The 12467-nt window shown below is 44.9% G+C and overlaps 2 protein-coding genes across 3 annotated transcripts in view; one reads left to right on the plus strand and one right to left on the minus strand.

Annotated features, from left to right (window-relative positions):
• Positions 1-7719, minus strand: part of Ern2 (endoplasmic reticulum to nucleus signaling 2) — a 51872-nt gene extending 44153 nt beyond the window's left edge. Inside the window, exon 1 of the mRNA XM_031384940.1 lies at positions 7524-7719. Within this exon, the coding sequence (XP_031240800.1) occupies positions 7524-7719 (196 nt within the window). The remainder of the gene's footprint in view (positions 1-7523) is intronic.
• Positions 7346-11458, plus strand: Chp2 (calcineurin like EF-hand protein 2). Of its 2 annotated transcripts, XM_031384607.1 has the most exons (8): positions 7346-7383; positions 7557-7784; positions 8438-8510; positions 8617-8697; positions 8800-8930; positions 9079-9140; positions 9791-9913; positions 10082-11458. In XM_031384607.1, exons 2-8 carry the CDS (start codon positions 7718-7720, stop codon positions 10133-10135), a joined length of 591 nt encoding a protein of 196 aa, XP_031240467.1. In that variant the 5' UTR covers positions 7346-7383; positions 7557-7717; the 3' UTR covers positions 10136-11458. The 2 variants fall into 2 exon arrangements, with proteins under 2 accessions (XP_031240467.1, XP_031240465.1); XM_031384605.1 differs by lacking the exon at positions 7346-7383 and having other exon boundaries at positions 7420-7784.
• The last annotated feature ends 1009 nt before the right edge of the window (positions 11459-12467 follow it).

The following is a 12467-nucleotide window of genomic DNA, read 5'->3' on the forward strand; positions in this document are numbered from 1 at the left end:
TCTTCTGTAAGAGCAGTTGGTGGGTGCTCTTCACCTCTGGGCCTTCTTGTCTGCTTTTCCTGCCTGTCCCGTAACTATTACAACATAGATGACTAATTTTTTTTCTAGTGTGTTTAAGAATCCATATGAGCTATGTGGAGCACATGTCTTAGGCAGAGGTAGATGGATCTCAGTGTTTGAGGCCAGCCTGGTTTACAGAGTGAGTTCCAGGACAGCCAGGGCTACATTGTAAGGCCCTATCTTGAAAACTAAATAACAGCAATAATAAAAAAGAATATATATGAGAAAATTTATCTTTAGTTCCTTTATTTTCAGAGCTTTTCAAGCTATTATTAAAAAACAACTGTATTGCAATATAATTTAATACTGTATGATTCTCCCACTTAAAATGTTAACAGATATTTATATGTTCACAGATGTGCAACCACCGTGTCCCATTTAGTATATTTCCAGAAGGGATGTTTCTGAAGTGGATGGTGTCTGAAGCAATGACTCACAGCTGGTCAAAGAACAGAATTAAGGGACTGTGGAGTGTCCCTCTGAGGCTCAAGAGACATCGTGACAAATGGACGGGAAGAATATAAGAGGCAGGAGCTGGGAGGGAGCGCTGTGAATCCGTATCTTTTGACATGTCATGGGCAATTTGCTCATGAACCCACTGCAACTGTTGTTACCTCACAAGATTGAACCCCCCTTCCATTTCATCATGCTTGGGCTCACAAGGCCCCACCCTTCACTGAGGGACTATCGACAAGTTAAGGGGTGCTGGGAAAGAGGGTGCCATTTCTTTCAGTGGTGTAGCCACTGCTAAGCTGCCCATGTTCCTACAACTAACCCCCATCTTCACGCTCATGCAAGTAACTAACTAAGCTTGGTGGTCACACACACAGGGAAAGACCTCAAAGCAGGAGGGAACTAGTTGGGAGGAAGACGTTCAGTGTGGCAGAGAAGGGGATGAGAGGTGGTCCTGGGTGCTAAAGAAAGCTGAGGAAGACACGGAGAGGAATGAGAGGGTAAATTTAGGAATACCTAAACTTTGGCATAGGGGTGGCCAAAATTTAGGTATTCGTGCATTAAGCCATCAAAGAATAATTTCAAAAGGTCATTTGGGAAATAAAACTCTTGAAATGAAAAACATTGAAGACCAAAGGGCTGAGACAAATGTCCATGATTTCTTAAGGGTTTTGATTGCTATGGTAAAGAACATGGCCATCAGCAACTTAAGAGATAAAGGGATTATTTCATCTTATTCTTCCAGGCTCCAGTCCATCACTGAAAGAAGTTAGGGGAGGAACTGAAGAAGAGACCATGTAGGAATGGTGCTTACTGGCTTGATCCAAGTCATCATCCAATCTTCATGTACAAACAATGGCCCCACAATAAACAAGCAGATAATAAATGTAAGAAGCATGTAGTGCTTGCCTGTCTGAGCCCGGTTTATCTTATTGATTTTGTTTTTTTTTTTGTTTTTTTTTTTTTTTTTTTTTTTTTTTTTTTTTTGTTTTTTTTTTTTGTTTTTTTGGTTTTTTTGGTTTTTTTGTTTTTTAAAGATTTATTTATTTATTATATGTAAGTACATATAGCTATCTTCAGATGAACCAGAAGAGGGCTTCAGATCTCATTACCGGTGGTTGTGAGCCACCATGTGGTTGCTGGGATTTGAACTCATGACCTTCCAAAGAGCAGTCAGTGCTCTTCCCCACTGAGCCATCTCACCAGCCCGGTTTATCTTATTGAACATAATGATTTCCAGTTTCACCCACTTTCCTGTAAATGCAATGATATCATTTTTCTTACGGCTGAATAAAGTTCCTTTGTATATAGATACACCACATTTTCTTCATCCTCATGTGTTGATGAACACCCAAGCTGGCTCCCATATTGGCTTTTGTGAACAGTGTACCAATCAATATAGACATGCAAGCATCTCTGTGATGAGCTGATTCAAGAATCCTTCAGGGAAAAATACCTAGGAGAGAGTAGAGTTGGGTCACATGGTACTTCTGTTTGTTGTTGAAGAATCTGCTCACTGATTAGTGAACTTATATGTTTCAATTCTTTTGTATGTATACTTAGGAGATGACTGTTAGATCACACGATAGTTTTTACTTACAGAGAAGTCTCAAAGTTGTTGTCCATGATGTCTGCACCATTTTGTCTTCCATGAGCAATGCACGAGGTCTCTGATTTTTCCATCTCCTCACTGAGACTTGTGGTTTTGTTCTCTCTCTCTCTCTCTTTCTCTCTCTCTTCTCTCTCTCTCTCTCTCCCCCTCCCTCTGAAGGTCAGTGATCCTGAGAGTCTCTTTCTCCATTTATCTGGACACTCATACGTATTCTTTGAAGAAATTTCTATTCCAGTTCTCTGTCCATTTTTTAGCTGAGCTGTTTATTGAGCGGTATGAGCGGTAAGAGTTTTATGTTTTCTTATATGTTCTTGAGCATTTGTTTTTCTAACTGGAACTTCATCAACCATGCCTGGTGTGGTGGTTTGAATATGCTTGGCCCATAGGAAGGAGCACCATTAGGAGGTGTGGCCTTATTGGAGGAGGTGTAGCCTTGTTAGATGAAGTGTGTCACCATGTAGCCAGGCTTTGAGGGCTCCTATGCTCAAGCTCTGCCCACTGTGAAATGAAACCTTCCTCCTGCATGTCTGCAGAAGACAGTCTCCTTCTGGCCGACTTTGGATCAAGACATAGAACACTCAGCTCCTTCTAGAGCTGCTTCCTATCATGATGATAATGGATAGAATTTCTGAAACTTTAAGCCAGCCTCAATTAGATGTTGTCCTTTATAAAATTTACCTTGGTCATGGCATCTCTTCATAGCAATGAAACCCTAACAGCTGGCAACTTAAAAAAAAAATTAAAATTGAGGGCTGAAGAGATGGCTCAGTGGTTAAAAGCATTAGCTGCTCTTCTAGAGGACCTGGGTCCAATTCCCAGCACCCACATGGCAGCTCACAGCTGTCTGTCCAGTTCCAGGGAATCTGGCACTCTCACACAGGCAAAACACTAATGCTCATAAATAAATCTTAAACAAAAAATTAAAATTGTATGAATGTGTGTGTAAAGGCACTGTATACATGCAGAATTCAGAGAAATACTTCCAGCAGTTGGTTTTCTTCTTCTACCATGTGCCTCCTGGTGTTCAAACACAGATCTTCAGGCTACACAGACTGCCTTTAACTGTTAAGCTATCTTGTCTGCCAAAGTTAGCAAACTTCAAAATAAAACAAAACAAAACAAAAACTTCAGTTGAAGATGTAGCTCAGTGGTAGAACATTTACACACTCTGATTTCTATTCCCACTAACACACACTTACACATACACACACACACACACACACACACACACACAGAGAGAGAGAGAGAGAGAGAGAGAGAGAGAGAGAGAGAGAGAGAGAGAGAGAGAGAGAGAGGCTTGGGTATGGTTGTTCATATGGGCTTGTCACTGTACTAGAATGACTTACTTGAGCATAGCGTTGGCTCAGAGAGCAAGGCTGGAAACCCCTTTCTTACCCTGCTAGAGGTTACTATTGTGAAGGACCAGGGACTCATTTCTTCCTAGGCTCAGCCTAACTCCCAGCTCTGGCCTTGAGTGTTGCTGGGCTTTATGGGGGCAGGGAGGGTAGCTTTCCACATTCTTTAGTCCTTGGGGGGGGACATCTGAAAAGGAATCTGGTGTCCTTTCTGTCAGTTATTTAGTCTGAAAGTGAAGCAAGCACTTTTTAGATCAATACTTTCAAGTCTCTTTGGAGTTGAGCCTCTGTCTCAGGCTGGAGACTAATAGAATGTTTCTCTCTTCCAAATGGTTATGAACCCTTGTAACAAAATTCCTGCATACTGTCCCTACAAATATGTGTGTATATTCAGATAGGATAATGTTAGGGTAGTTTTAAAACTAGATACCTGTTTGTGACAGTATTGAGGACTGAACCCAGGGTGACAGGCTTTCTGGTAAGCTTTTTTCTATCCCAGAGCTACATTTTCCACACAGCTTTTACCTTACAAAAGAAAATTAAATAAAATCTGTGTGTGTGTGTGTGTTCGAATGAGTGCGAGCTCGTGGGTGCACATGTGAGCACGTGTGGCCATGCTCAGCATTTTTGGGGATGTTAGAAGATCAAATTCAGGCCTTCATTTTTACACAGCAAGTACTCTTAGCAACTAAGCCACCTTTCCAGTCCCTTACTTTTAAATGTTGGAACAGTATCCGAGTTGCCCAGTTTGGCCTTGAGCACATTTTGTAGTACCGGAAGGCCTTACACTTGTAATCTTCCTGCCCCAGCCTAGTGGCTAGGATGAGAGGCCTGCAACACCTGTCTAGGTTGGGTCTGTGGCTTTATGGGAACACGGGAGCACCGAGCTGGGATACTCTGTTGGACTGGTCATGTGATGTCCTGAGCTAGGTAAGACTCTGCAGAGACTTCACCATCGAGGACACACCAGACAAAGCCACCTGATCCTTACCTTCCCAGTCCAGAGCTGAATGACCCTTTTGTCTTGTCTTATCTTTTCTTTTTTTCTTTCTTCCTTTTATATTTTTTTAAGTTTGGAGCTCACTGTTACCCAGGCTGGCCCAGAACTCACTATGTAGCTCAGGACAGCCCTTAACTCTGGATAGTGTTCTCTTGACTCAGCTTTTCATGTGCTAGGGCTATAGGTATGCACCACTTCAAATTAACTAATTGATTTATCTTTGTGGCAGGTTCTCACTGTATATACATGGTTGGGTTGGTTGGAACTGGAAGTATAAAACAGGCTGGCTTTGAACTCACAGAGATCTACCCATCTCTGCCTCTGTCTGCTAGAATTAAAAGTGCTGGATACCACACCCCACTTAAAATTTTGTCCTTTATTCTTTTAAAATTTATTTTTATGTGTATGGGTGTTTTGCCTGCATGTATGTCTGTGTACCACAAGCATACCTAGGTCCCCCAAGGCCAGAATAAGGCATTGGGTCCCTGATATCTAAAGCTACAAACAGTTGTGAGCCATCCTGTCGGTGCTGGGAACTTAGCATAGGTCCTCTGAAAGAGCAGGTGTTCTGTACTGCTAAGTCAGCTCTTCAACCCTAAATCTTTTTCCTTTATTAATGACTCAGAGTGCGGTGTTCCTATATAGCTATAGGAAATAGGGCAGCGTGCTTTTCAGCAGTTCACAAAACACAGGACAGTGAGAGGTCCAGCAAGGACTCATAGAGTGCATAGCAAAGCCAGGGTGCACCAGGGCAGGCCTTGTTACTGTCTTTAGTTGTTTTTTTGTTTTGTTTTGTTTTGTTTTGTTTTGTTTTGTTTTGTTTTTTTCCAGACAGGGTTTCTCTGTGTAGCCCTGGCTGTCCTGGAACTCACTCTGAAGACCAGGCTGGCCTCGAACTTAGAAATCCACCTGCCTCTGCCTCCCAAGTGCTGGGATTAAAGGTGTGTGCAACTACTGCTCGGCTAGTGTTTTTTTAAATATAATTTTAATTAGAATTGATGTCCATTGAAACTTGTGCTGATTTTGAAAATTGTAATATATGATGACTAACAAGTTGTTATTTTAAAAAATTTGAGAAGACAAAAAAGGAAGTGGAAGAAAGAAGTGCTGGGGCAGTCATTTGTAATAAAGAATACTGTAAAACTATTTGTTTGTTCTCTGCAGTATTTTAGATGCAACAAGGATCCAGTTAATCATTATCTATGTTTCTCACAGTAGAGATCAAATAATAACGTAAGTAAAATGCTTTGAAACATATTTAAATTCAATGTATGAAATACTGTTACCATTTGCACCTTGAAGCCTGTCAAGTATGCAAAGGAGTAAAAAAAGACTCTGTTGTTCTGTTGCTACTGCTACGTGAGGCACTGCCTTTTGCATCTGTTTGCCTCTTCCTACATACTGCATCCTGCATAGAGTTTGCCTCAATTCCTCTTTCACTAATCACAGAAACGGAGGAGGGGTCTTTATTATTAATATCATCTTAATATAGATAATAAATGTATCCAAGGTAGAAATGTAAAAGGGCACCCCTGCTTGTGTTCATGTGGGATAGTGAAATGTTAGCAGGAGGCTTTCTAAGTATCAGCACAGTGCCCCATCCTATTCCTGTGGGTACCCTACTGCATCCTATGCCTGTGGGTACCCTATCACATATGTTGTTGTTCAAAACAAACCTAGAGGAGAATCAATCTAGAATTTGGCCTCGGTTCTTTTAAAAATACTTTATTGAATGTCACTAAGTTCCTGTCCACAGTTCAGGTTGTGTTAAATTTGTTCTTATAGGGCCCCTAAAATTGCAAATTCTCCGTGTTGAGTTCTAGCATATTGGTCTGGGGTGTTACATTGACTACTTGATCTAGAAATAGGTTCTTCTAATCCCCGCACTTGGGAGGCAGAGACAGGAGGATTTCTGAGTTCGAGGCCAGCCTGGTCTACAGAGTGAGTTCCAGGACAGCCAGAGCTACACAGAGAAACCTTGTCTCGAAAAAAGAAAGAAAGAGAGAAAGAAAGAAAGAAAGAAAGAAAGAAAGAAAAAAGGAAAGAGAAGGAAAGAAAGAAGGAAGTTCTTCATGATCTGCCTGTGCTTCTTTATTTCTGTCTCAGTGATCCTCTTCAGATGCTTACCTTCTGACAGAATGCTGTGTGGATGTGCCACCTTTGAGGTGACTGCCTAGTATTAAAAGCCAGGTCACAGACTTCAGATTGTCGGTGTTGGACACTGGTCAGAAGCCTAAGAGGTTACACACCTGTTGTTTTCTCAGGCCCATAGGGCACATTGAGAGAGTGAACATGGGTTGTTTGGACACCGTGGCAAATAGCCTCTCGTTCGAGATATCAAAAGGTCTAGGAATTTCCCCTAGCCTACTGCGATGGGTCACAGGGCCTCGGGCTTGTATGGCAGGCGACGCCGTCCCACTCAGCCTCAAAATTAGCCCCAGAACTTCTGATTTCTGAGAGAATCCAGGAGTCTGGATTTTTGGATAAATCTTACACATTTGTTTGTTTTGAGACAAGGTCAAACAAGGAAGCCTAGGTTGACTTAGGACTCATGTAGCTCAGAGTAGCCACCCACTCATGGCTAATTTCCTGCGTCAGCCTCCTCAGTGCTGGTGTCCCAAGGCTTCGTGGATCTTAAGAATTAGTTCAGCCACACGATAATCCTACATAGACAAGACATCGTGGCCTTGTGTAGAATAAGGAGAGAGTAGTTGGGATTCCTGTCTATGCTGTTCCACTAGTGGAGCCTGTACTTCCCAGTCACCATCCCTCCTGCCCAGGGAACCTCTCTCCTCCCTCCCCCGTCTTCCGTTCCCCAGAAGAAAATCTTCATCCCGCCCAGCAGGGCTTAAACTGATTGAGCAGCACTGGCTGAGCGGATCTGGGAGGTCCCGTTGGAGGAGGTGAGTTTGTGTCTAGGGAGTGTTGGGAGAAAACTGGCTCGCACAGGCGTGAGGAAGGCGGGGTTCTGGCATCGCCCAGCCTCTGGCGACCTCAATCTCCGGACTGAAACGACCAGTTGTTCTCAGCCTTCCCCTCTGACCTGCTACCTCGGGCATTGTTTTCTGTTCTCCAGGGTTGTAGGTGGCAGGCGAAAAAAGCCTGGATTCTGGCTGCTCTCCAGACCCGTGACCTTCGGCTCTGGGGCCACTGGGCAGCCGCGCCTTTTGGACGGGTGGAGAAGAAGCTGAGCACGTCTGGTTCCTCTGGCTGCTTGTCTCCTCCTGTGGCTCAGCCATGGGCTCACGGAGCTCTCATGTCGCGCTCATTCCCGACGTGGACCAGATTCGCAGAGAGACCGGCTGTGAGTGTGAGGTGGTGGTAGTGATGGTGGTCTGCGCAGCCCAGGAGTACGTGGGCAGGCACAGGAAGAGGTTTAGTGTAGTGTAGGGGGTCACCAGAATGTAGCGTATTCCAGATCGCAGAGACTTAGAAGGCTTGGAGTCTGAGTCTGGGAATTTGCGCCTCTGGAGCTGGGAAACTGAGACCCCAGTGTCCGGGATCGCAAGGTACTTGAGAGCCAAGTTTGAGGTGGCCCGGGTTGATGGACCAGATTCACTCAGGTGTCCTTGACCTCGGATGCTGAGGACAGATGCAGGGGGCTACATCCTGGGCTCTGGGAACCTCCTGGGTTCTCTAAACTAGTGTTTTCTTGATTTAAGCTCCCTCCAGCCGAGTCGACTCCACACCTGGTCACGCAAGGGTAACGACTCTCTCCCTGTATCCCAACCCTTCAGCTTCTTCCTTATGATTGAAGTCGTGCTGAGGGTAGGGAGATAGATGACCCTGTTGTGTTGAAGGGTAGAGGGGGAGGTTACAGATGAAAATAAGTCCTCTCGTCCCTTGCCCATGCCCCCTGGGCCGGAGTTTCTGCAGCGCACCTCAAGGCACATGGGGTCTGGCAATAAGGACCTGCAAGTCTTCTGCGGACTCATCCCCACCTCCTTCTCTCCGTAGTCTCACAAGCCAGCCTGCTCCGCCTCTATCACCGGTTCCAAACCCTGGACAGGGATGAAAAGGGCTACCTGAGGTGAGCAGAACAGATCTGAGATCTTTGGCCTCGAAAATAAGCCTGGCCCCACCCCCCACTGACACCTCCATCAACCTCCTTTGCCTTCCTGGCTTTGTCTTCCTAGCCGCCTAGACCTCCAGCAGATCGGAGCGCTGGCTGTGAACCCCCTGGGTGACCGCATTATAGACAGCTTCTTCCCCAACGGGTGAAGTCTCCACTGGAGGGGAGATGGACGTGGGTGAGAGGCGAGGCTACAGACGGTGGCAGCCTGGGTGACCATTGACCTTCTCCATCCTTGTCCTTATAGGAGTCAGAGAGTGTATTTTGCAGGCTTTGCCAGGGTCCTGGCTTATTTTCGACCTATAGATGAAGACGATGCCACACTCCGAGACCCCAAGCAACCTGAGCCCCTAAACAGCAGAATGAACAAACTGCGCTGTGAGTGTTTGAGACCTGCCTACTCGAGACCCCCCAGTTTTATCCATATCAGGAGAGACCTGGGAACCTCTTGCTCCCCCTGTAAGCCTGGTGAGGACTTAATGTTAGCTCAGGGAGCCTCACTTCTTTCTCCTCTCTTCTTTCCCAGTTGCATTTCAGCTCTATGATCTGGATCGGGATGGGAAGATCTCCAGGAATGAAATGCTACAGGTCAGAAGACTGTGGGTGCATCAGATGTGATGTGAAGGCAGGATGGTTAAATGGAGGTGTGTGTGTGTGTGTGTGTGTGTGTGTGTGATGACTGGGGTTGCAGATGATTGATTGTGTTTTAGGTAAGACCTGGGATGGGATGGGCTTGGGTTAGTTAGGGCAAGAGGTGGGGAGTAAGTGGGTATGAGATTGGGAATAGAGTTCAGATTCCCAACTTGGACGTAATTCGGCTTCTTGCCAGTATCTGAGATACTTGGTTGTCATTACCGGGAAGAGATCACCCAATTGATGTTTACCAGGAATGGGCCAGCAATACTGCTATACACACCCAAACACCTCGGACAGCCTTCCACATCAAGGAGCTATCTAGGTCCAAATGTCAGTACTGCCAAGACTCTGGGATAGATGATAAAGTTAGGGTGGAGGGTAAGGTGGCGTGGAGTGGAGGACGGATGTCAACTGGGTTGTAAGACTAGACAGTGACACAGTGGCAGGCGTTTACTACAGGCTATAGGGGAAATTGAGTTTGATGGAGAAAAGTGAGTGAGAAAAAATTGGTTATGACTTACGGGGTGAGGTGGGCAAGGCTGAGCCTGGAGGAGCAGCCTCTGTGGCTCTTCTCTATGACTGCCTCTTGGCTCCCCTCCCAGGTTCTCCGCCTCATGGTTGGGGTCCAGGTGACAGATGAGCAGTTGGAGAGCATCACAGACCGAACGGTGCAGGAAGCTGATGAGGATGGGGATGGGGCCGTGTCCTTCCTGGAGTTCACCAAGGTTAGGAGGAGTTGAGTCCCTGGGACAGAAATGCACAGGAAATACAAGTCACTGAGGATGGGAAAGACCTAGAGCATGCTGGGAGGAGCTAGGACTCCAGGGGAGGAGGGGAGATGCATAGGGTTGAGATTCAAGCCTCTTGACTTGACCACACCCATCTCTCCCCAGTCCTTAGAGAAGATGAACATTGAACAAAAAATGAGCATCCGGATCCTGAAGTGACCTCTGCCTGTGTCTTTGACTCCTGTAAATGCCTATGGGCTTGAGATTTATCCTTTGACCCCCTGGAGGCAGGATTCCACAAACCATATTCTACTTTGAAACTTTGTTTAGGGCTAGGAAAGGGAGTTGGAAGAATGTGTGCTGAAGTCTCCTTTGCTCTCAGATTTGTGAATCAGCCAGTGATTTGGTTGCAAGTGGCTGAAAGGCTAACCCAAAGTGTCCTGAGTAAAAAAGTGAAAAGAGTGACACGTGCCTGTGACTAGACAGCCTGGAACTAGTTGCCTTTAGGGACAGCAGGATCCAAGGACAAGCATGGTGTCAGCAGGATTGAGTTTTGTCACCTGGGGTTTTCAACTTGGCTGCCTCCTTGCACTGGGATCATTCCTTGGGGTACAAAGGGCCGACAGCTATCCAGATCACATCCTCTTAGCCCACTAACCCAGAGGAAGAGATACCTTACTCCAGAAATGCCAACCAAGCAGCATCAGTGGCCCAGCTGGGTCTTTTCTCTATCTCCAGGGGAATGGAACATTCAAAAAAGCTATGCCTGTATCATATAATAATTCCAAAACCCTGAAATAAGGCCCGGAGACTTAGCATAGAGTGAGAGGTGGTTGCCTAAAGGAGAATGAAATAATGTTATCAGAAAAGTGTGTGTGTGCGTGTATGTGTGTGTGTGTGTTGGTTGTGTAAAGGCAACATGAATGATACATCTTGTTACTACTTGGTTGATTAAGGGAATCTTGAAATATGGTCTCTTGAATGGGTTTTCCTGATCCCCTGGATGAAAGATAATGTGATGTGGTTGGTAGCTGGTGGGAGGATGGGGTACAGTAATGAACCATACTTACTTTCTTAACATGTATGGTTACTCCAAGCTTTGCAGAATAATTTGTTGTGTTCATGGTAAGAAGTTTGGACCTTGTCAGACTGCAGAAAAGAGTATAAAAGTCACATCGAGGCAGGATAGAAGCACACACACAGACACAAGATATAGAGATAGTGATATATAGCTATATGTATGTACACACACACATACACACATATATATACATATATCAAGCTATGGAATTTTCCTACTTAAAGACTATTGCTTTTATTTAGAGACATTTCAAATAATAATGTTAAAATTGGGGCTAGAGAGATGAATCAACCTTTAGGAGCACTCACTGCCCTTTCAGAGGACCCAGAGTCAGTTTCTAGTAGCCACAATGGATGGCTCAAAACAGCTTGTTTAGGAATCTGATGCCCTTTTCTGGCCTTCACAGGTACTGCAGGTATGTTGTAAATGCAGACAAGTGGTCACAAACATATAAGTAAAAACTTTTAAAAAGTTAAAATAACAACAAAACATGCTTGTGGTGGTTTGAATATGCTGGACCCAGCATGTGGAACTATTAGGACGTGTGGCCTTGTTGGAGTGGGTGTGGCTTTGTTAAAGGGAGTATGTCACTGTGCCAGTGGGCTTTGAGACCCTCCTCCTAGCCACATGGGAGCCAGTCTTCTGTTTGCCTTTGGAACAAGATGTAGAACTCGCAGTTCCTCCTGCGCACGCCTGCCTGGATGCTGCCATGCTCCTGCCTTGATGATAATGGACTAAACCTCTGGACCTGTAAGCCAGCCCCCATTAAATGTTGTCTTTTACAAGAGTTGCCGTGGTCATGGTGTCTGTTCACAGCAATGGAAACCTAAGACAATGCTTAAAGCTTGAGCCTGTGTGACAGTTCATGAGTGGTTACTCTTCCCCCAGATGCTCCCGGGAGACTGTAAACTTTTGCTTATATTTTTACATGCCATACGGTAAATATTTGTCAACTTCCCATGTAATGCTTGGGACTTAAGGTTTTACATGATCAGCTATAACCCTATCCATGTACTTCAGGAGCCACCCTATGATTTCATTTAATATTTTATAAACCTTTTAAGATGTAACTTTTATGCCACCAAAATGGCTGTGTTAAAGACTTACTCATGACTTTCTCAAGATGTGCACACCCACATCTGGGTGTTTCTTATCTTCACCTTGAATGATTCCCAGAACTCTGATACACCCTCCCACCTCCTGCTTAAACCTATGGTTGTTTTGTTTTGTTTTGTTTTGTTTTTAATGTCTTCCAGAGGGGCTGGAACAATCGCTCAGTGGTTAAGGGCACTTGCTTATCTGAGTTCAGTTCTCAACAAGCACACAGTAGCTCACAACAACCTGTAACTTCAGTTTCAGAAGATCCCACGTTCTGGCAGCCTCCACAGGCACAAGGCATGCATGTGATGCATGTATAAACAGGGAGGAAACCACATATACAGATAAAGTAAATAAACCTTTTAAAAAGAA

Source organism: Mastomys coucha, unplaced genomic scaffold (genome assembly GCF_008632895.1).
Source record: "Mastomys coucha isolate ucsf_1 unplaced genomic scaffold, UCSF_Mcou_1 pScaffold21, whole genome shotgun sequence".
NCBI lineage: Eukaryota > Metazoa > Chordata > Mammalia > Rodentia > Muridae > Mastomys > Mastomys coucha.